Here is a 20,842-nt window from a genome sequence, read left to right on the forward strand (position 1 = left end):
TCTTGCTCCTCGACATGTTTGTCACAAGAAGACAAGCGCCGACATTAGGCTTTTCTCAATATCAAGTACGCAAAGTTTGTACTTGCCATGTGCGACTCCTACATGCAAATGGTACAGCGCGTTCTTAAAAGCGTCGCTGATACACCGGTTATCTCGGTTCTCTTACGAGAGTCCTCTCGTACTGCGTTTTATCAAAACGCTACGGGAAAAGTCTCTTTTCACGAAACACTGAAGCAAAAAATTATCCTTTAATTTTCATATATGTAAAACGCGTTGCGGCAGCAGCAGACAGCTATGGCGAGACGGCTTGCTCGCTCATTGGCTGCTCTGCGGCAACTGCTTAAGCCTATCGAGCGAGGCCTGAGATGGCATCAGGCCAATGAGGGCGCTTCGCGCCCTCCTCGCCACTTCCCGCCGAAACGGGCGTGGCTTACCTCTATAAAAGGAGCTCGAGAAGGCTGACTCACTTGATTTTAATCTCTTCAGCGAAGCGCACGCATCGCTGGATCACGGAAGCAAGCGTCGTTCGAAGCAAGCACTTCAGCGGGACGAGCCCTCGAAGCCGCTGGCCAACGCCGCCTTCTACAGCCGTACCTGCTGCGCTTTCCGACGCCTATATCCTTTATTGCTATATTGCTCTGTTTTCTCTGTGTGTGTGTGTGTGTGTGTGTGTTCGCTGCAACACTCACCCCTAAAAGAGCTGCGTCTTTTTCAAGACGCCTTCTCATGCAGCGCTCGCGCTCGCTGACGGCGAAATGCCCTTACTCCGAGCCAATTGCCTACGGTGACTCTGAGGACTCGCCAGGCATCCTTCCGAGTTTTTCTTTACGTTACAAGAAAAGCTACCCTGCCTCCGCGCGCGTCATTCACCGGCGAAGGAGAAAAGAGTGTTCTCAGTCCCACCATTGGTCGGTCTCACCTCTTTTCTCTCATATTTCTCAGTTCCCTGTTCGGCGACTGGAAATATTATTGCAGCAAGTGAGTCTGTTATAGCACGCTTGCCTGCCAGCAAACGCCGAAGAATACATGTTGACGCCGCCTTTGCCGCCAATGCTTCACTCTGTCAGTCCCCTGAAGGCGACTGCAGAGATGCATTTTGCAGCCAGCGAGCGCGTAGTACCCGCTTGCCTGCAACCGAACACCGTTTCTACGGTTCCCGTGCGTCACTGGCGAAAGGAGAATGGAGTGTTTTCAGCCCCGCTGAAACTGGGCGATATCCACTCTTCTCACATTCAAAGCCTACATCCCCCTGTGGCTCAGTGGCGGAGTTATAGGTTTTCCGCATGGGAGACCGGAGTTCTAATCCCGGTCTAGCGGCATATATATTTTTATGCCGCCAATGCTTCGCTCTGTCAGTCCCCTGAAGGCGACTTCGGAGATGCATTTTGCAGCCAGCGAGCGCGTAGTACCCGCTTGCCTGCAACCGAACGCCGTTTCTACGGTTCCCGTGCGTCACTGGCGAAAGGGGAATGGAGTGTTTTCAGCCCCGCTGAAACCGGGCGATATCCACTCTTCTCACATTCTGGCATATTTCAGGCGTCTGAAAATGTTAGTATTGCATGTCGTGCTTACTCGCATGCCTGCAAGCAAACGCCAGTGTGGATAATACTCTGTCTATGTATCTTCACTGTGGTCCAGTGGTAGATTATTAGACTCTCGCGCAGGGGATCCGAGTTCGAATCCCGGGTGTGCCGGCAGAAAATATTTTGCCGCCGAATGCAAATCACTCTGTTTGTTCCCCGAGAGGCAACTGCAGAAGTGTTTGTTTTCGCAGCCCACGAGCACGTGGTACATGCCTGCAAGCAAACGCCAGTGTGGATAATACTCGCGCTGACTTTGTCTATGTATCTTCACTGTGGTCCAGTGGTAGATTATTAGGCTCTCGCGCAGAGGATCCGAGTTCGAATCCCGGGTCTGCCGGCAGAAAATATTTTGCCGCCGAATGCAAATCACTCTGTTTGTTCCCCGAGAGGCAACTGCAGAAGTGTTTGTTTTGCAGCCCACGAGCGAAGTCCCGGCCACGGCCGATGATGCTATATGTGTACAGAAGATGCCCACTGCTTGTGCCCATCCCTACACATTAGCACTGTGGGTCTCATGGCTTCAGCATCGTCAGTTCTCCGGCTGGGCCTGCTCCGCATGCGCCCGCTGCAGTTCTGGTTGAAAACGCGGGTACCGCGCAGAGCGTGGGCGACCGGTCGATTACGCCTCAAGGTCGATCAGAGCTGTGTTTCAGCCCTGGCGCCTTGGACGGCGGACGACTGGTACCAATCAGGAGTAAGCCTGGGGACTTCCTCGAGAGTGAGGATGGTGTCGACAGACGCATCCACCTCGGGATGGGGAGCTCTGCTCGAGGGCAGACCGTTCTTCGGCCTGTGGTCGGAACGAGAAAAGCTCCAACACATAAACTGCCTAGAAATGCTGGCAGTGCACAACGCGATGACGCGTTTTTGTCCCCACATCAAGGACGAACACGTCATAGTCCGTTCGGACAACATGGCTGTGGTGTCCTACATAAATCGCCAGGGCGGTCTGAAGTCCATATCCCTGTACAGGCTGGCGAAACGCCTCCTATTATGGGCTCAGCACAACTTACGCTCGCTGAGAGCAGTGCATGTACCTGGGTTTCAGAATGTGGGCCCAGACAGACTGTCCAGGAACAATGTTCCCCCGGGCGAATGGTCTCTACACCCACAAACAGTCCGGCTGTTGTGGGAGAGATTAGGCAGAGCGGAGGTGGACCTTTTCGCGTCCCGCGAAAACGCGCACTGCCCCGCGTTCTTTTCAAAGACCGACAGCGCGCTGTCCCGAAGGTGGCCGCGCTGCCCGTTATATGTTTTTCCCCCTGTCTCCCTCCTGCCACAGGTGCTGGAACGGGTCAGGGAAACGAAATGCCCAGTCCTGCTTGTAGCTCCGTTCTGGGAGAACCAGATATGGTTCCCAGTTCTGATGCAGTTGACAGATATCGATCCATGGCCACTGCCGTTGAGGAGAGATCTCCTCTCGCAGGCCGGGGGCTCGATTTGGCACCCACACCCGGAACTGTGGTCCCTTCATGTGTGGGTGCTCAACGGATACCCGTTGGTCTCACAGAGGGAGTCGTGAATACCATCACTCAGGCTAGAGCGCCGTCGACACGGCGGCTTTATGCTTCGAAGTGGTCGGTTTTCTCCGGCTGGTGTACAGCTCGGAGCATTTCACCCCTCGAATGTGAGGTAACGGAGGTTTTCTCCTTCCTACAAGAGCTGTTGGATAAGGGCAGATCCCCTTCCACGCTCAAAGTGTATGTTGCGGCTATTTCAGCGTTCTTTGGTTCAACGCTGGGTCAGTCGCTGGGAAGGAATGATTTAGTCATCCGCTTCCTCAGGGGAGCTAGGAGACTGAATCCGCCCAGACCTCCTTCAGTTCCTTTGTGGGACCTTTCTACGGTCCTGGCGGCCATGAAAGGTGCCCCTTTCGAGCCTATCCAGTCTATTAGCCTCAAACACTTGTCTTTCAAAACAGTGTTTTTGATGGCTCTCGCTTCAGTGAAGCGCATAGGCGACCTGCACGCGCTCTCTGTGAGCCCGGCGTGCTTGGAGTTTGGTCCTAATGACTCTAAAGTCATACTCAAACCTAAGCACGGCTATGTGCCGAAATCCCTCAACACGCCTTTTCGGGCTCAGGTCATTTCCCTGGCTGCCCTGCCGGCATCGAGTGAGGAAGGGGACTCGAGTTTTCTTTGCCCTGTTAGGGCTTTAAGAGCTTATATGTCCCGCTCTGCTGTCTTCAGACAGACAGAGCAGCTCTTTGTCTCGTTCAGTGGACGTTCCAAAGGAATGGCTGTTTCGAAACAAAGTCTATCCAGATGGATAGTTGACGCCATAGCGCTGGCGTATACTGCCAAGGGCATTCCATGCCCGTTGGGAGTCAGAGCGCACTCTACGAGAAGCGTTGCTTCTTCGTGGGCTTGGTCCAGCGGGATTTCCCTACAGGATATATGTACGGCGGCAGGCTGGGCCTCGCCGTCTACATTTATCAGGTTTTATAACCTAGAGGTTCCCGCCTTGCAGGCTAAGCTTTTGTCGGTGTAATCCGTTCAGCCGTCTAGTCAGACCGCTGAAACTCATGCGCTATGCGCTACCGACTATCTTGGGCAGAACTGTGTAAGACCCACATTTTCCGCATTAGTTCAGGTTCCCTACCCTGTCTATGTGATGTTATACTTGCGTCTGTGGACATGTCTATTCTACGACGCTACAGTTTAGGGAATTAAGGCTCCCACCCTTATTCCCTGACTCTGTGTGAGTCAATCTGGTGATTATGCACTGTATGCCTGAAATAGCTTCCGGTGATCAGTGTTTTTTATCCCAGCACGCACGGCGTTTTGCAAGGGGTTCCCGTAGCGTTTTGATAAAACGCAGTACGAGAGGACTCTCGTAAGAGAACACGGCGTTTTGCAAGGGGTTCCCGTAGCGTTTTGATAAAACGCAGTACGAGAGGACTCTCGTAAGAGAATGTACTCGGTTACTAACGTAACCTCGGTTCTCTCTAGAAGAGGGAACGAGTACTGCGTTCTCTGCCGTGCGTACGGTTCACTCTGGTTCGCTTCGGCGATCAAAATCAAGTGAGTCAGCCTTCTCGAGCTCCTTTTATAGAGGTAAGCCACGCCCGTTTCGGCGGGAAGTGGCGAGGAGGGCGCGAAGCGCCCTCATTGGCCTGATGCCATCTCAGGCCTCGCTCGATAGGCTTAAGCAGTTGCCGCAGAGCAGCCAATGAGCGAGCAAGCCGTCTCGCCATAGCTGTCTGCTGCTGCCGCAACGCGTTTTACATATATGAAAATTAAAGGATAATTTTTTGCTTCAGTGTTTCGTGAAAAGAGACTTTTCCCGTAGCGTTTTGATAAAACGCAGTACTCGTTCCCTCTTCTAGAGAGAACCGAGGTTACGTTAGTAACCGAGTACGTTACTCTGTCTGTACATTTTAAGCAACAATAAAACGAAATATGTTATAAAACACCACTCTGCCTCTTTTCGTTTTCATTTAAATAAATTAAACATTATAGGGACACAAATGTGGTTCATGCGCAACGCATATTGATTATTCACTGCACGTTATACGTTATTCTATTTATAACGAAACGAAATTTAAAACACAACCCTAACGTTACCTCTTTTCGTTTAAAAAAATAAATAAAATAAACATATTCCAGGCAATATATGCATTTGTACAAATGTTGCAATAAACATCAGTGATAATCTTGTAATAAAAAATGACAAGAAACCATATTTCTTTTTGTAAAATTTCAGTTTTATCAATAATAGCCTATATAAAAGTTTAAGTAAAGTACAAGAAGCTATACAATAAGAAATAAAGCAAACAATTCAGTCAAATATCCAAATGCAGCGCTCTAACAAGTAGTTAAACACAAATAACGTTAATATAAAACTAAACTTAGCCCTCAGCCAAAACGATTGACAGGGAACTCATTATATATTCACAAGAGACCAAAGATCGCCCGTTAGGTCTACACAAAACGAATTATATCTTATGTTTAACCACTACCGTCGGAGTCCGCGACGAACGCCGAGGCAAGGCTCATCCAGCCGGGAAACATGAGCGCCGAGCGCCCGCTGAACGCATGGATCTCACAACCGGGGAAAAAAATCATCTTTATAAATAAACCACAGATTTGAGCTTTAAACAACTACATTCTCGCCTGAAAAACTCTTAAAATTACATTTCGTGATACAGTAACAGCAGTGGCGGATTTAGCAAATCGGGGGCCCAAGGCAAAGGTAGGCTATGGGCCCCTCCACATCCAATCTTTAAAAGAGAACGAAAAAACATATGTACCGACTGAATGGTGGATAGGCAGGTAAAGCTAATCTACAGGGAAGTAAAGGTTAGAGAGGAGAAAAAAACGTCCCCTTTAAACCCTGCATACACTTCTTTACTCCTAAACAGAAACATGTTACAATGTTTATATGGTACAATTTCTGGTAAGCTATGTTTTTTTTGCTTGACAAATTTCACCATTTCGATTCAATTCTTGTGATTTGATTCAATATTGACTCATTTGGATGAATATTAGGTAACGTTTCACAAGATAGCCGTTACTTTTTCTCAAGAAAAAAAAGCCCTATCAGCTGGTATAATTTACGGTTAACATTTAGTAATATAGTAGCCTACACATATTTAGCCAAACACTCTCTATAGCTCTTTTTTCTAGCCAATTAAATGGCTTTCCTGAGGTAAATGTTATGTGACGATTGTTCTCCAGCTGTTTTACCTCTTTCTGTGGTTGAAAAACACTTATTGATCGATATTATGAATGAGGAATATACATTTCGGTAGGCCTAAGTTATACTTTATCTTTCAACATTGTTAATTCGTGTTTATTTACTATTAGCTAGAGATGATCAGTTCACATGCAGCTAGGAATCTGTCACGTTACATTAAAACGGCAAAACAGGAATTATTGTTTGAATTTCGTAATAGAATTGACAGAATCTGAGAGCTGAGATTTTTTAAAATATCATGATTCATAAGTAAACTGCTCAGTTTTGTCTGTCGATCTCCGTGTCCTCTTTGCTTCACGATTTTTCTGTGCGTTGAACGTTGTTGTTCCTGATATCTATCCCAGCGTTCCCAAATACTTATCAGCGTCTTTTCACTTTTTTCTTTTATTTGAGACGCTTGGGTAACTTCGAAACTTAAAGTTTTCGCGTTTAGACTCGTCTTGCTCTGTTTGTGTATTTCCCAGTCCACCTGTTACTGCGTGTTGTTTATCTTTCGCGCCGCGCACCTTTACAGACTTTTTGGTTTCCTCCCGCTTCCTCCTTTTTTCAGCACCGCTTGGGTAGCTAGCTTCGCTTCATTTTTACTCTGTCTAGTGTCTACTGCTCTGTACACTCTGTCTGTCAATCTGTACACTCTGTCTGTCAATAACTTCTTTTCCTCCGTCAGTGTTTTGGCACAGCCTTGTCACTTTCGCAGATGCGTAGTAAGTGAGATAATGGAATAGTCCAATTTAGTGAGGCGGGGGCCCCCTCCTATCTGCGACACTAATGATTTGATGCCAATTTTCGCAAATGGAGTTGTAGAAATATATCATTTGAAAAAGAATAATAAAAAATAAAAAAACTTAAGCATAAGTTAATAGGGCATTTTGGGGGCCCCTAGGTAGCTCGGGGCCCAAGGCAATTGCCGACCTTTGCCTAATGGTAAAGTCCGCCCCTGAGTAACAGTAGTATTATATTAAACTGTATATTAAAAAATGGCGCTTCTTATGTTGTCATTCCTCTTGTAGCACGCGCAAGTGACGATTCTCTGTCAACCAATCAACGTCCTGCAGTGAGTCTAGCTCCACCTTTTAGTACCGTTCCACTGTGCTAGGTACCCCAATGGAAGGGTACTATTTTTTACAGTCTATGAAGGGTACCTAAAAAGTGGTACGGTACGGTTCGGCATTTTGGTACCATTCACAACTTTTGATAGTGGAAACGCAAATAAATGCGTACCGTTCCGTACCGTACCGTACCGTACCGTACCGCTCAGTGGAAACGAGGCATAATGCTCACCAAGGCTGCATTTTTATGATGATAAATACAGTAAAAATGGCCAAATATTGTCAAATATTTTCACTTCTGTTAATAATAGGATGATAGTTGTTTGTTTATCACCTATAAGAATTCATCTAATTTTCTCTGTAGGAGTTTCTGGTCGCACTGCGACTAAATTATGTTTTTGAATACATTAAGACTAGTTTGTGGTCGGTAAAATGTTTATGAAAGAAGTTTCTAATTGCATTTTTATGATTAAAAAATGCAGTAAAAACAGCAATGTTGTGAAATATTATCAAATATCATTTTCATGATAAGAAATACAATAAAAACAGCAATATTGTGAAATATTATTACTATTTAAAATAACTGTTTTCTATTGTAATATATTTTAAAATGGAATTTATTCATGGTATGGCAAAGCTGAATTTTCAGCATCATTACTCCAGTCTTCAGTGTCACATGATTCTTCAGAAACCACTCTAATATGATGATTTGCTGCTCAATAAAAAATTTGTATTATTATTAGCAATGTTGAAAACAATTGTGCTGCTTCATGTCAAATTACTATACTGTCACTTTTGATCAATTTAATGCGTCCTTGCTGAATACAAATATTAATTTCTTGACCTTTGAATGGTATAGATTAACGGTTATTCAAATTTGTGTATTTGCCCAGCAGGTTCTCCTTCCATCCGGCGAGCCTCGCCTGTCTCAGTCTATCTGTTCCCGGGAGAAGCCCCTAAGCTCCGCCCCTCTGTTCTAGAAGGGGAGGAGTCTGATGTTGATGGACTGGTCACCACAGCTTTGGAAGCTCATGCAGATATTATGTCAGAGGAAGGCTCAGAGGGTTCCACCGACAACGATGATTTCTGCATCCTAGAGGCTCCTGGGATGGGCATCCCAGTATGTACCCTCATTTGTAATGTTCTATTAAGTTGCTTTGAAAAAAATGAGTGTACATTTTATTTTATTTTATTTTATTTTATTTTATTTTATTAGAAAAAAAAATATTTTTTACACCTTATTTCTTTCTTGTCCTTTTCTCTCTTGTATAAGTTAATAATTTATCTCTCTGATAGCCTAGAGACGGTGAGCCTGTGGTGACCGTGCTCTCCCAGGGTCTTATAAAGGTGCGGGATGGATACTACTCTCGGCCACGGGGCAGTTCAGATCTGCTACGCGCCCCGGCCCGTTTCCCAGTGCCTCAGAACAGAGTGGTGCTCCGAGAGGTGTCCGTTGTCTGGCACCTGTACGGTGGCAAAGACTTTGGCGGCAAACCCAGCTCAGCCCATACACCACACAGCCATAAGTAAGTCTAGCAGAAGGTCTGAGAAGAGAGAATTTTAGGGTGCTTGGTTTGATTAGCTGGTCCGAACCTGTGTTCGATTGCTGAAGGTGAGCAGAAATGAGAAATACATTCTCTCTGCTTGCAGTGTGTCATTCACGCTTGTCAGGAAAGTGAGTGAGAACACACACAAAGCGATTTCACGACATAAATGGGTTCACGATTTAGTACAATTGTGTTCATTATCAGCAGCGAACCATACCAGAGTTTACATGAACGGTACCGCAGACCACCCTTTTTTATGCGGACACGGTTCGCGGATTCGCACCCAAGTTCAGAAAACAGTGTTCACATCATCAAACGATCCAAACTCTGACCCGGGTGCGCACTAAAAGTGCCAGCATTAAAGCACCTTTCATGAATGCATGGAAATGCGTGGAGCATTTTCAGACCTGTTAATTGTTAGCTTTTATCCAAAACAGGGATTTCAATTGTTGCAGTGTTGCTTTTTCTTCTTAGTTCGGTTCGCTTTCACAAGGCAGCATTTCAAAGCATACCAAAATGTGTTTTTGAAAGTCTTATGAGTTAAACCTGTATCAGAGAAGAGCAATTGCACAACATTTCAAAATGAAGAGGCTCATTGGTTCTCAACTGTGATAACTGATGTGCTCACCCACAGAATCTGACACTGCTGCTTTTTTTTAGTAACGCATTTCCCATTGTGCATTTTGAGTGCTTTCTCATCCCCAAACTGCTCCAGAGCTCGTTTACAATCGGGCCCAAGATTAGGCCTCCTTGATCAGGCGATCTCAAACCGATCTTTTTAATGCGGATCCAAGCGTGATTGCAGTGTTCATATATGCCGAACCGGCGCCGAAAAACAAATGCTCTAAAGAGCCAGGTGTGAAAATTCCTCACGGTTGTTTGTGTCTCTCAGGGTTCGCTCAGCTGCTCCCGGAGCCCGTGGTTCTCCCTCTCGTTCAGCAGTGCCCTCACGGCCCCAGAACTCTTGGCGGTGGGTGGGAGGAAGTGGGCGGCAGCACACACTGCTTATGGAAATACAACTGACAAAGGTATATTGTACTGAAATAAGCCATTTAAAGATTCAGAAAGCCTTGATTCTGACTTCTTTCTCTCTCTTCAGGTCAGTTTCCAGCATGAGACGTACCCAGTGGTGACGCCCCCTGCTGCAGGACTGGATGCAGAAGGACCAGGCCTTGGGGAGCAGCCTGTTTCCCGACAGGTGTTTATCGTCCAGGAACTTGAGGTGCGAGACCGTCTGGCCTCATCTCAAATCAACAAGTTCCTGTACCAGTACACCAGTGAGAGCATGCCGCGCAGAGCCCACTCCAACATGGTGAGTTACAGAGAGGAATAGGAAGAAAATAAGGTCCTGTTTGTGCTTGTTTTCTCACCTGTCCCGCTCGCTGCTGTAGTTGACAGTGAAAGCGCTACAGGTGATGCCTGAGTCAGGTCTGGGCGGACCGGAGTGCTGTCTGAGAGTCAGTCTGTTACCGCTGCGTCTCAATATCGACCAGGTACACATTACTCATTATATTTTCAGCATAGAGCAAATAATGTTTTATATCAGGCTCGGTTAAAGCCAAATACACATTTGTTTTCATTTCCCAGGATGCACTTTTCTTCTTGAAGGACTTTTTCAGTAGCATGGCTGCAGGAGTTAATCCTTACTTACCTGTCGACCCTGCAGTTGAGGGTAAGTCTGCACCCGTAATAGTTTTCTTTATATTACTATTTAGGTTTCATTTATTTCAGTTTCAGTTTTAGTTTTTAGTTTAGTTCAGTTTTTTATTTCCAGTTAGTAATTTTTAGTGCTTCAGCTTATTTCAGTTAGTCAAGCAACATTTCTAATTTTCTTTTAGTTTAAGTTTGTCATCTAATATTTACATTTTATTTCAGTGAACAAAAAAAATGTTTTAGTTAAGTAAAAACCCTGATATGTATTTAAATGTATAATTTTAATTGCACACATTTCTTTTTTTAGTCATTTTAAATTGAATTGTGTATTCTTGCCATTTGTGTGATCTTTATTTGTGATCTTCTGATCCCAGTGAGGACTGACGCTCCTCAGAAGGCTTCAGACGACACAGATCCTGCCTCTGGATTGGGCCATGATCTCGCTGCTTCTGTAGAAACAACCTTTAGTGAGCAGAGTTCCTCCTCCGCTGGCTCCTCGTCCTCCTCTGACCAACCCATCTACTTCAGGTAGAAGATCTGACGTCAAACTGCATGACAAAACATCTAAATGTCTAAATCAGAATTATGTCAGTTCACACTCTTTCTCTTTTAGAGAGTTTCGTTTTACCTCTGAAGTTCCCATCTGGCTGGACTATCAAGGAAAGCATGTAGTCATTGAGCAGGTTGGTGATCACCTATATAAAATAACTGATTCTTTATGTTCATGTGGTCATAAAGCCAGTTTATCTGTGTAGTTTGAGTGCTGAACCTTAAAACAACAACATAAGCTGTCCCAGTTTTTCTGAATAATAGCGGTGGTTTGTTTAGCTTAACTGCTGTTATAATAATGTATATCATCTCTGGTTTCATAGGGAACATTTGCAGGCATTCTTATTGGTCTGGCCCAGCTGAACTGCTCTGAACTGAAGCTGAAGAGATTGTGCTGTAGACATGGGTAAATGCTTTCATTCACAAACACATCTTCGTCTTTACTTTTTGCCTGCGTTTCTATTTTAATCTAGATCTGAAAAGTGAGTTGTTGTTTTGTCTCAGGCTGCTGGGTGTTGATAAGGTGATTCAGTACGCAGTGAACGAGTGGCTTACTGACATCAGGAAGAACCAGCTGCCGGGGATTCTGGGAGGTGTAGGTCCCATGCATTCTGTTGTACAGCTCTGTGAGTATTTCTGTGCGTTAGTGTCTCGTCTCAAGTGCTCTGGGTTTTTTTTTCCAGTGATGTTGGAATTTAGTGGCCATGAGATTAATCTTGAATATTCAGATTGAATGCAATCAAGTTTTCTGTCTTCTGCAGTCCATGGTGTGCGTGATCTGTTCTGGATGCCCATTGAGCAGTACCGAAAGGACGGGCGCATTATCCGAGGCCTCCAGAGGGGGGCGGCATCATTCGGCACCTCTACAGCCTCTGCTGCCCTAGAGCTCAGCAACAGACTAGTGCAGGCAATTCAGGTAAATACACACACATATAACCAATCATACTCCAAACTACTGTTTATGAACGTTGAATGTTGTTGCTGTTTACCCCAAATATAATCACTAGTAATCATACTCCCAAACTACTGTTTATTTTTATATATATATATATATATATATATATATATATATATATATATATATATATATATATATATATATATATATATATATATATATATAAATATAAAAAAAAAATTTCTGTTTACCATGTTACTAGATATTTTTATTAGATTTTTCTTTTTGAAAAATTTGGTTTATATTTATATATTTGTATTAATTATCTTTAATTTTTTTATATTTTAAATTACAATTAATTATATTGTACTTGCTGGTTTTCCATGTTACTAGATATTTTTAATTAGATTTTTTTTATTATTATTATTTGATAGATTTTTCAAAATTACATTTATGTATTTTTGTATTATATTTATGTGTATCATTTGTATATTATATTATATTATTTTATATTATATTATATTATAGTATATTATATTATATTATATTATATTATATTATATTATATTATATTATATTTACCATGTTACTAGATGCGCTGAATTAGTTTTTTTCTTTATAGATATTTTTTATTTTAATGAAATAATTTATTATATTTGTATGTATCATTTGTATATCATTTGTTTTTATTTGTGTAAAACTTTTATATTTATTATATTACATAATTGTATTTTTTATGTTCATAATTATATTTGTTGCTGCTGGTTTACCGTGTTACTAAATATTTTACTAAATCTTTATTTGTATTATATTTATATGTATCATTTTGTATATCACATTTATTTTGTTTTGTTACATTTTTATAGTTATGTTTTTTATAAATTTATATTCATGCTTTTTTTGTTGTTGCTGTTCACCTTGTTGCTAGATATGTTTCATTTAATATTTATCCGTTGCACCACACAGTAAAACAAAAAGACATAATAATAATAATAATAATATTAACCTAATGTAATATAATAAGAAGCCTATTTCCTGTGCATTTCTAGGCCACCGCTGAGACCGTGTATGACATCTTATCTCCAACCCCACCTCTGACACGTTACATCACTGAGGGACGCCCCACTCCCCGTCCCAGACGCACCCCCCAACCAGCTGACCTCAGAGAGGGTGTGGCCAAGGCCTATGACACTGTCAGAGAGGTACGTCCCTATATAATTACAAGCATGTTCATCTCTGCGACTATTAAATTTAATAAATGTATAATATAAAGTGTTTTTGGCTAACTCAACTCATCTTATTCAATTTGACATGCCGTCTTTGCTTTCCCAGGGTGTGATTGACACCGCTCAGACTCTGTGTGATGTTGCGTCTCGTGGACATGAGCAGAAAGGTCTTCCTGGAGCAGTGGGCGGGGTTTTGCGCCAGATCCCGCCCACTGTGGTCCGTCCACTTATAGTTGCCTCAGAGGCCACTTCAAACCTACTGGGAGGAATGCGGAACCAAATTAAACCAGATGCGCGGAAAGAGGACTTCTTAAAATGGCGCACCGAAGTTGGCCAAGAATGAGATTGACGGGCGTTTTTGTTAGTATGAATGTAAGAGTGTGATTGTGAGTTCATCTGTGAGTATCAATGCAAAAACAAATGATAATTGAACCATTTTTAAGTGGCTTCCACATAGTTGCACACTTTGTTTCATGCAATGCAAATGTTTTCCACTTGCACTTTTGCTAGAAGCGAGCGCTCTAGACCGCCAAGTGCAGCTCAGTCTCATCTTGTCGTATTGAAACGTATGCAATCATATCAGTCTGTAACTTTACCTGTGAGCTCAAGACCGGATGTTTCCCCTCTCCGAAATACGCATTTAACATCTGATTGAATTGATACTCTCCCTCTGAAGTATTACAAACATAATGTTGAAGTTCTTATTTAGGTAAGGTGAACGGCTCATTAAATACATTGAGGTGGCCTTACCATACTTTTCACTGAACACTAGGAAAGTGATTCTTCTTGTCCACTTGTGTTTTAAACACAGCCCTCTATCTTGATGTCTTTGTGCCATAATTATACTGCATTGACATTTATAAAGATCTTATTTTAACCTGTCCTGTTTAACTCTTTCTTAAAGCCTAAACTAATGCATTGATTATTTGAGTGGTGCAATCAGTCCCAGAGTCTCTGTACGGGATGATCACTCTTGTTTTCTATTCATCCTCTCTTCTTTCAGAATGTGATGAAGTTTTGTCTTTTTGTCTTGGTGAATCTTGCAAAATGTCCAGGGCTGGGTTTCTCAAAAGCATTGTGAGTGAAATTGCTTCCACAATCTACTTTATGCTTATGATGCTTTTGGGAAACAAAGCCCAGGTCATATTTCACCTCAAAATAAAAACGTCATTTATTTAGTCATTCGATTTTACATAAAGAAAATTTCTTACATTGTGACATTTATTTTCTTGTCAATTTGCATCTATTGTACATTTAATTCTCCTGATTCTCATTTTCAATGGTGATTTTGATTTCTGTACTTAAATCAGCATAAAGGCAGTACAACAAACATCCTCATTATATATAAATACTTAATATATCATTATTTTTTCAAACCAATTTTTCATGCCAATAATGAGAATTGTAGAGAGAAATGTGCTAAATTGTCAATAAAATAATGTCACAATGCAAACTTTATTTTCTAAAATAGAATTTTCTTTCCTTTTATTCTTGTGGTGAAATATGCCCAGATTTGCTCTTGACAGATTCAGCCTTTTACCTCCCATTTGCTCCTAAATCAAACATGCTTGCTTTCATCTCATTAGTTGCCTTCCTGTATGTTTTAAATATATGATTTCATATTTGTGATAATGGCTAATGAAATGTAAAAACTGATGATGTTGAGCATTTGATGTACTTGATATGCATGAAAAAGCGGTGGGCAGTTGGTCGGTTGACAAAGGGCTTGTGGGTAATGTTACTTTCACTTATTTGTTTTTTGTTAATGGCATAACTGTGTAAGGGAAGTGAGTTTTTGGTGTGTTTTTATGTGTGTCTAAACTGTGTGTGTTTGAGTGAGTGTGTAAGGACATGCATGTTTGTGTATTGATGGTTGACTGGCCGGCTATGTGATTCATAGCTATCGGTGAGTTTCTTCTGTAATTACAACTATATCATACGCTGTAAGAATTACCTGTATAGTACCAAGACAATGTGTAAACAAATTAATACAAAAAAAGGAATAAAAATGTGCATTTGAAAAATATTGCAATTGACTGTTGTAAATGTTGTATACACAGAGACAATAAAGGGATTTTAAAAAAAATATTTCATATAGCTTGATAGGGCAGATTTCCATTTAAAAATGAAATTAAATCAAGTTTTTTAGTTTTAGTTACATTTTATAGTTTTACATATATGGCTCACAGTAAATAAATAAATAATGGGGTGAAATGTCTTTAGTCTGCCACTAAATATCCCATTATTAAAAATGCCATAAAACAGTTATAGGATACAATTCGTTATACAATGATATCAAATCCTTGTTTTATACATCTTGCCCCTGCCTGACAGACAGTCTGCCTTCATAATTCTGTTGATTCTTGCCTGAAAGTATGCTAGTGTAGGTTTATTCTGTTTACTTGTTACCCAATATTTTAGTTAGGAGGACAGAATTCACAAACATTATGATCATTTAAAAGCTTTGAACAAGAAGTTTGGAATCATTATTCAGAACCACCAGATAAATGCGTGTGTGTAATCGTAACTCAGTCACTAATATATAATCATATTATTACCAATTTCTGCTCAACTTAAAAACACGTTTTTTAAAAATCCAGTCACACCACATGCGGAACCAAATACGCCGCACTTTGTTTCTCGGGGAGTTTATTTTAGGGGTTGCACACAGTCATCGCGAAAAACGCATGTGGTTGTTATGCTTATGTTTGTAATTCAACGCTTCTATAATCATCAAACTTTCGTGCTTTGGTCCTGAAACATATCGCCTCATTGCGCCGAAATGAAGCTGTTAACACATAACATGTTAACATCGCACGTGAAAGGCGTGGTTAAAGGATACCCACTAGTTATCAAGGTGAGATTGACGTACATTGTTTTCATTACTGGTTATTTATCAGATACAACATGCAGTAGTAATTTAATAGCACTTAAATGATTTTATTTAAGTAGCAAAGTTAAAGAGAAGCTAAATGTACATGTCAATGTAACCCTTTTTTTAAGATTGTAGGTGAATAATCTAATAAGTGACTAATCGCTTTTTTGAAGTAGTCCTGCAATGTGACACATATGTTACATGATGCCTCTGAATAACTGTGAGCTCGTAACAACTGTTTAAATGCATAAATGAATCAAATGGATAAAACGTTTTTTACAATAGAGCATGTCGTACTACTGTCACTGATTGAAATATCAACTGTCCAAATAAAGATATATCACACTGATAAACATGTCCTACAACCAAAAGACCCTCTTATGTTAAAAATATAGAAATTCATCCAAATAAAAATGTATATATATGGTTAAGTTTATGACAAAATCTGAGTCTTGTTCTGTCTTTGCTCATGAATGAAGGCAACAGAAGTGAAAGTGAACGAGCTGGAGTTCAATGCTCAGTTTGTGAGCCGGATGATCCCTAAGCTGGAGTGGAGCGCCTTGATCCAGGCAGCAGAATGGGTGAGGGAACATGCGGCGCTTTATTCAATTTTAATTATACTTCATTAAGAAGGGTGAATTTGCACAACTTTACGGTAAGTACTGTTTAGAAAGCATGAGTTTTTTTTTGTCTGTGCATGATACATGTGTCCCATTGCACCATTAAGATGATGGGTGTTTTTAACAGCTGGGACAATCTCAGGACCTGCCCAGCACACTCATACCAAACTATGAAAATGATGAGGAGTTTCTGCGCAAAGTTCACAGGATTCTTCTAGAGGTGAGACACTTCAGATGAACAGCCTTTTTTATTATTAGAACCATTAAATATCTTAATGTAGTTTCCTATGGATCATTTTCACATTTCTGAGGTTCTCAAAAGCAGAAGTCACAGTTCGGGAAACTACAACAAATATAATTTGGCCATTTCCATTTGCCCCAGTAGCAAAAGGAAAAAAAAATCCACAATCGCGTTTCTCTGATTTTTCCCAAAAAAAAGTCAAGAAAGTGATTATGTTGGTCAGAAGAAAGAAAAATATCAATTTTGAGTCACTTCATCCGTCGTATTAGAAACAATCATTCGGCAGTGTTAACTAGTTTTCAGAAATGTTAATGTCAAGGTGAGTAAACAAAGTATAGTGTTATATTGTCATGGCCAATAATTCACTAAGTTTGCTGCTTCAGTTGTTGTAGTGTTGATTCACATTGTTTCTAGGTTATTGTGACCAGATGCATTTTAAGTAATTGCAAAAGGCTTCATTGGCAAAAACCCAAATTTCATTGTCATTTTCACATAAATATGAAATATTTGATGTAATGAGCTTTGTTGAAGTGATTTAGTGCTAACAGCAGTGTTCTCTCCTCGCAGGTTGAGGTTATAGAGGGATGTTTACAGTGTCCTGAATCTGGCAGAGAGTTCCCCATCTCCAAAGGGGTTCCCAACATGTTACTCGATGAAGGCGAGTAGATCAACCCATCCCAGAAGAGAAGATCTAGACTGTTTATTGGAGCCAAATGTTTCTTTTAGAGATCTGGGGTGCCGTTTTCTTCAGACAAGGAGGGATAAAAACACCATAATTCACTAGTTATTCTGATTTACACAGACATGTTCAACTACTTTCTCATTGAATGTGGTTACTATGATAATCTACATTGTGTTGTTTCTGTCATTGTTTGTGCTTTGTAAAATATTAAATAAATTTGTATAAACTCTTAATTTTACACTTATTTAAAAACAAATCATCTTCTATTACCTGTTGGTGCGACCTCCTAATAATAATAATAATCCTTGTTGTTATCTTTATTATTCTATTATATATTAAGAGAGAGAATTCAAGTTTAAACATTTTATTATAATATTTGTTTAAATATTTGCTTGTGTCTTTTTAAATTGTAATGGAAATTGACATGAAATAATGCTGATTTGTCTCTAAATTGTGGTTTTTATATATGCTTTGTTTTATATTCAAATTTAATCAGTGTCTTAAAAATTACCATAGTTTTTTAACATAACAATACTGCTATTATTATACTAATATTGTGAATATATTATTCTGTACCATGGAATCACTGCTTCCTAATGAAACTGCTGTAGTTTTATCAACTCTCCTCTCGCTTGAGATTATCTAGGTCAGCTGTAATAGTTTCTTGCCAAAGACTTTCATATCGCACAGAAAGCTCTGTGAGAGCAAGATGACGTGGCATTCAGGGACTATATTTAGTTTATGGGAGGTTGAAGGAAAGAAACAGCATAAGCTGTTTTCGAGGTCTCTATTTTTAAAATCTTATATTGCAATACCGCAACTAACCACCAGAGCGTTTCATCCCCGCGGCCGCCTGGTGGCGCTCGAGACTCCGCGTCCACGGCAGATTATTCCACGTTTCCTCAGACTCAATATCAGAGATCAAACGCTGGATTCATGTTTGAACAAGAAAATAGCTTTAATGGTGAAAAATTCCAGCCCTCTGGTGTCGTTTTCGTGGGGTTTCTCAAGGCTTTCGGTGTCTTATACCTTCTGCCTTCACTTGAAGTTCAATTACAGCCCTCTTGGCCAAACTATAATAAAATCATAATGGAGAGGTGGAGAGAGCAGCTACAAAGCTGTTTTTGACAGATTAACGAGCATGTAGATGGGGAACTGTAATTAAAAATGAGAAGAAAGATAGGGAGTGGAAGTGAAGTAAGGAAGGGTGTACCTAAAATGAAAGGATGTGAAAGCTTAGATTGAGGCCTTGGATATCTATCATTTCTCTCCAGGAAACAAAATAGAAGGTGAAATTAATATCCAGTAAATCTATTTTAAATGTGCCCAGAGGTTCTTCTTTTTTTTTTTAAATGGCTCTGTTAAATGCATGATGGAAAAGATCGGATTAGAAAAGCACATTGTCTTATTTCCAAGGTAAACAAATTAAGAAACAGTTGGTCTGTAATTTCATCCTGCAGTGGTGGATATTTCACTATTTGTAAAGATTTTTGTTAAACGTCTGACTGCTGCTTGGAAACACTTGGAAAGGAAAAATTCCAAAAAACTGTCACCATTGTTATGCAATAAAGGCATCTGGAAAAGGCCGTCTGTGAGAAATACTGACATTACTTTTCACAGGAAAACTACTAAATAGACTTTTTCTAACAACGCTGCCAAACATTATTACTTTATTATATTAATTATATAATACTTAACATGGTTATCTAGAATGTTCAAACAAATAAATAAAAATAACAAACACCTTTTCTATGAAGAACATGTTTTGTGTTTCTGGATCAGTTCATTTGGATACTTCTGTGTGGATAGTTAAAATAAAATCTCGTTAAAATTCTTGATATAAGTTTGGAATATTTCATTGTTATTTCTTACACAATAAACAGTAAGGTGATTCAGTATTAAAATAATGATGTTTGAAAAACGTTTGACTAAATCAAAGTCAGTTTGGCATAACCAACATGCATGAAGCCATTTTGTTGAGCATGAAAATAATAAAACAGAGATATTGAACATATCTTGTCCTTTAAAAACAATTATAAGTAATTTATTTTAAGGTGAAATAGAGCAACCCTAACAAAACTAATAATTCATGTCTCAAAAATATAATAATAAAATATTATTAAACTTAAAAATTGTTAAAGTTGTGTACACCTCAAATGTATTCATTGTGCAAAGAGTGTTATAACTTTTACTCAGTGTTTAAACCATGTTCTGTTTCTAAGAGCTTGAGAATTTAACCTTATGTTGTGTTCGGGTCATTTTGACCCGGAGAGGATGTTCTTTTCCCAAAAAATGTTAGTTAATGTTATCGCATTGGACTAAACCCTACAGCCTTAGCTCACAGGGTATAACTATTTCCCAAATTCTTTTGGTTCATTTTTGTACTTTTTTTCCACCTTGTTACACTTGTTAGTCAATGAGGCCTAATCAATTAGTTCCAAAAAGAAATACCTGTCCTAACTGAAAGAAAACAATTTGACACAAAGATTGAATCCAATATTTGTATATAATGTAGCATAACAAGAGATTCACAAGCTATGTTTTTGTAGACCGGTCATTTTTGACCTGGAAAACCACAAGTGTGACTTTGTTCCATTTTGTACTAAATAAAAGCATTTCAAAACAAACTTCCTGGTTAAACATTAAAGCACACTATAAACAGTGCAACTTTTTGCAATATTGACAAAATTATCCACAAAATGATCCCCTCTATGCCTCTCTCTCTCTCTCTCTCTCTCTCTCTCTCTCTCTCTCTCTCTCTCTCCCCCTCCCACACACAGCTGCTCTATGGTTTTCCTTCCTCTCAAAACTTCAGAAAACTTTAGGGGCTTGTTTTGTTGAAGAGATGTTTTTGGTAGCTCTGAAACCCAAAGAGGGGTTGTGTTTTTAATTATAGCCGGGTAGTTAAGTTCACACCTTGAAAGACTCTCTTTGACTTCTGACGTTTTCGTTGACGGTCTTGTCGTTTCCCCTCCCCCTCTCTCCTTTGAAACGGATTATTCTTCGCAAAAGATGTATTCTGGTAGGCCGAGCCTATACTAGCTTTTGCTCATTTTGTTTATATTAAATCCAGTTCAACTTTATGCTGCTGTAGACAGTCAGTCTTTGTCATGGGATAATTTCATTTTCCTAAAGCAACTTCAAGGGCTTGATTGAACATTTGGATGGCAGATCTGCATCTTGACTCGAGGCTGTGAGAAAAGAGAAATAAAATCTGACCT

The 20,842-nt window shown here is 40.4% G+C and overlaps 2 protein-coding genes across 4 annotated transcripts in view; both read left to right on the forward strand.

Annotated features, from left to right (window-relative positions):
* The window catches only part of atg2a (autophagy related 2A), a 30,101-nt gene extending 14,819 nt beyond the window's left edge, over positions 1–15,282 (forward strand). For 2 of the 3 annotated variants that reach the window (XM_081383027.1, XM_081383029.1), the window contains exons 30-42: positions 8,224–8,450; positions 8,627–8,856; positions 9,770–9,905; positions 9,977–10,189; positions 10,269–10,370; positions 10,465–10,549; positions 10,905–11,058; positions 11,144–11,213; positions 11,403–11,485; positions 11,584–11,705; positions 11,841–11,995; positions 13,027–13,179; positions 13,310–15,282. In XM_081383027.1, the coding sequence (XP_081239153.1) occupies positions 8,224–8,450; positions 8,627–8,856; positions 9,770–9,905; positions 9,977–10,189; positions 10,269–10,370; positions 10,465–10,549; positions 10,905–11,058; positions 11,144–11,213; positions 11,403–11,485; positions 11,584–11,705; positions 11,841–11,995; positions 13,027–13,179; positions 13,310–13,546 (1,967 nt within the window). In that variant the 3' untranslated portion in view covers positions 13,547–15,282. The remainder of the gene's footprint in view (positions 1–8,223; positions 8,451–8,626; positions 8,857–9,769; positions 9,906–9,976; positions 10,190–10,268; positions 10,371–10,464; positions 10,550–10,904; positions 11,059–11,143; positions 11,214–11,402; positions 11,486–11,583; positions 11,706–11,840; positions 11,996–13,026; positions 13,180–13,309) is intronic. The other variant, XM_081383028.1, reaches the window with a different exon arrangement.
* Positions 15,283–15,804: 522 nt separating this feature from the next.
* Positions 15,805–19,242, forward strand: trmt112 (tRNA methyltransferase activator subunit 11-2). Its single transcript, XM_081382533.1, has 4 exons — positions 15,805–16,060; positions 16,558–16,659; positions 16,826–16,918; positions 17,507–19,242. Exons 1-4 carry the CDS (start codon positions 15,986–15,988, stop codon positions 17,603–17,605), a joined length of 369 nt encoding a protein of 122 aa, XP_081238659.1. The 5' UTR covers positions 15,805–15,985; the 3' UTR covers positions 17,606–19,242.
* The last annotated feature ends 1,600 nt before the right edge of the window (positions 19,243–20,842 follow it).

The sequence above is a fragment of the Scardinius erythrophthalmus genome (genome assembly GCF_964197995.2).
Source record: "Scardinius erythrophthalmus genome assembly, chromosome: 13".
NCBI classification, from domain to species: Eukaryota; Metazoa; Chordata; class Actinopteri; order Cypriniformes; family Leuciscidae; genus Scardinius; species Scardinius erythrophthalmus.

Excerpts from the sequence above, each read along its gene's own strand:
- trmt112 (XM_081382533.1), top strand. The coding sequence starts at position 15,986 with ATGAAGCTGTTAACACATAACATGTTAACATCGCACGTGAAAGGCGTG. Across the intron at positions 16,660-16,825 it reads TGATCCAGGCAGCAGAATGG|CTGGGACAATCTCAGGACCT; the intron begins GTGAGGGAACAT and ends TGTTTTTAACAG. Across the intron at positions 16,919-17,506 it reads TTCACAGGATTCTTCTAGAG|GTTGAGGTTATAGAGGGATG; the intron begins GTGAGACACTTC and ends CTCTCCTCGCAG.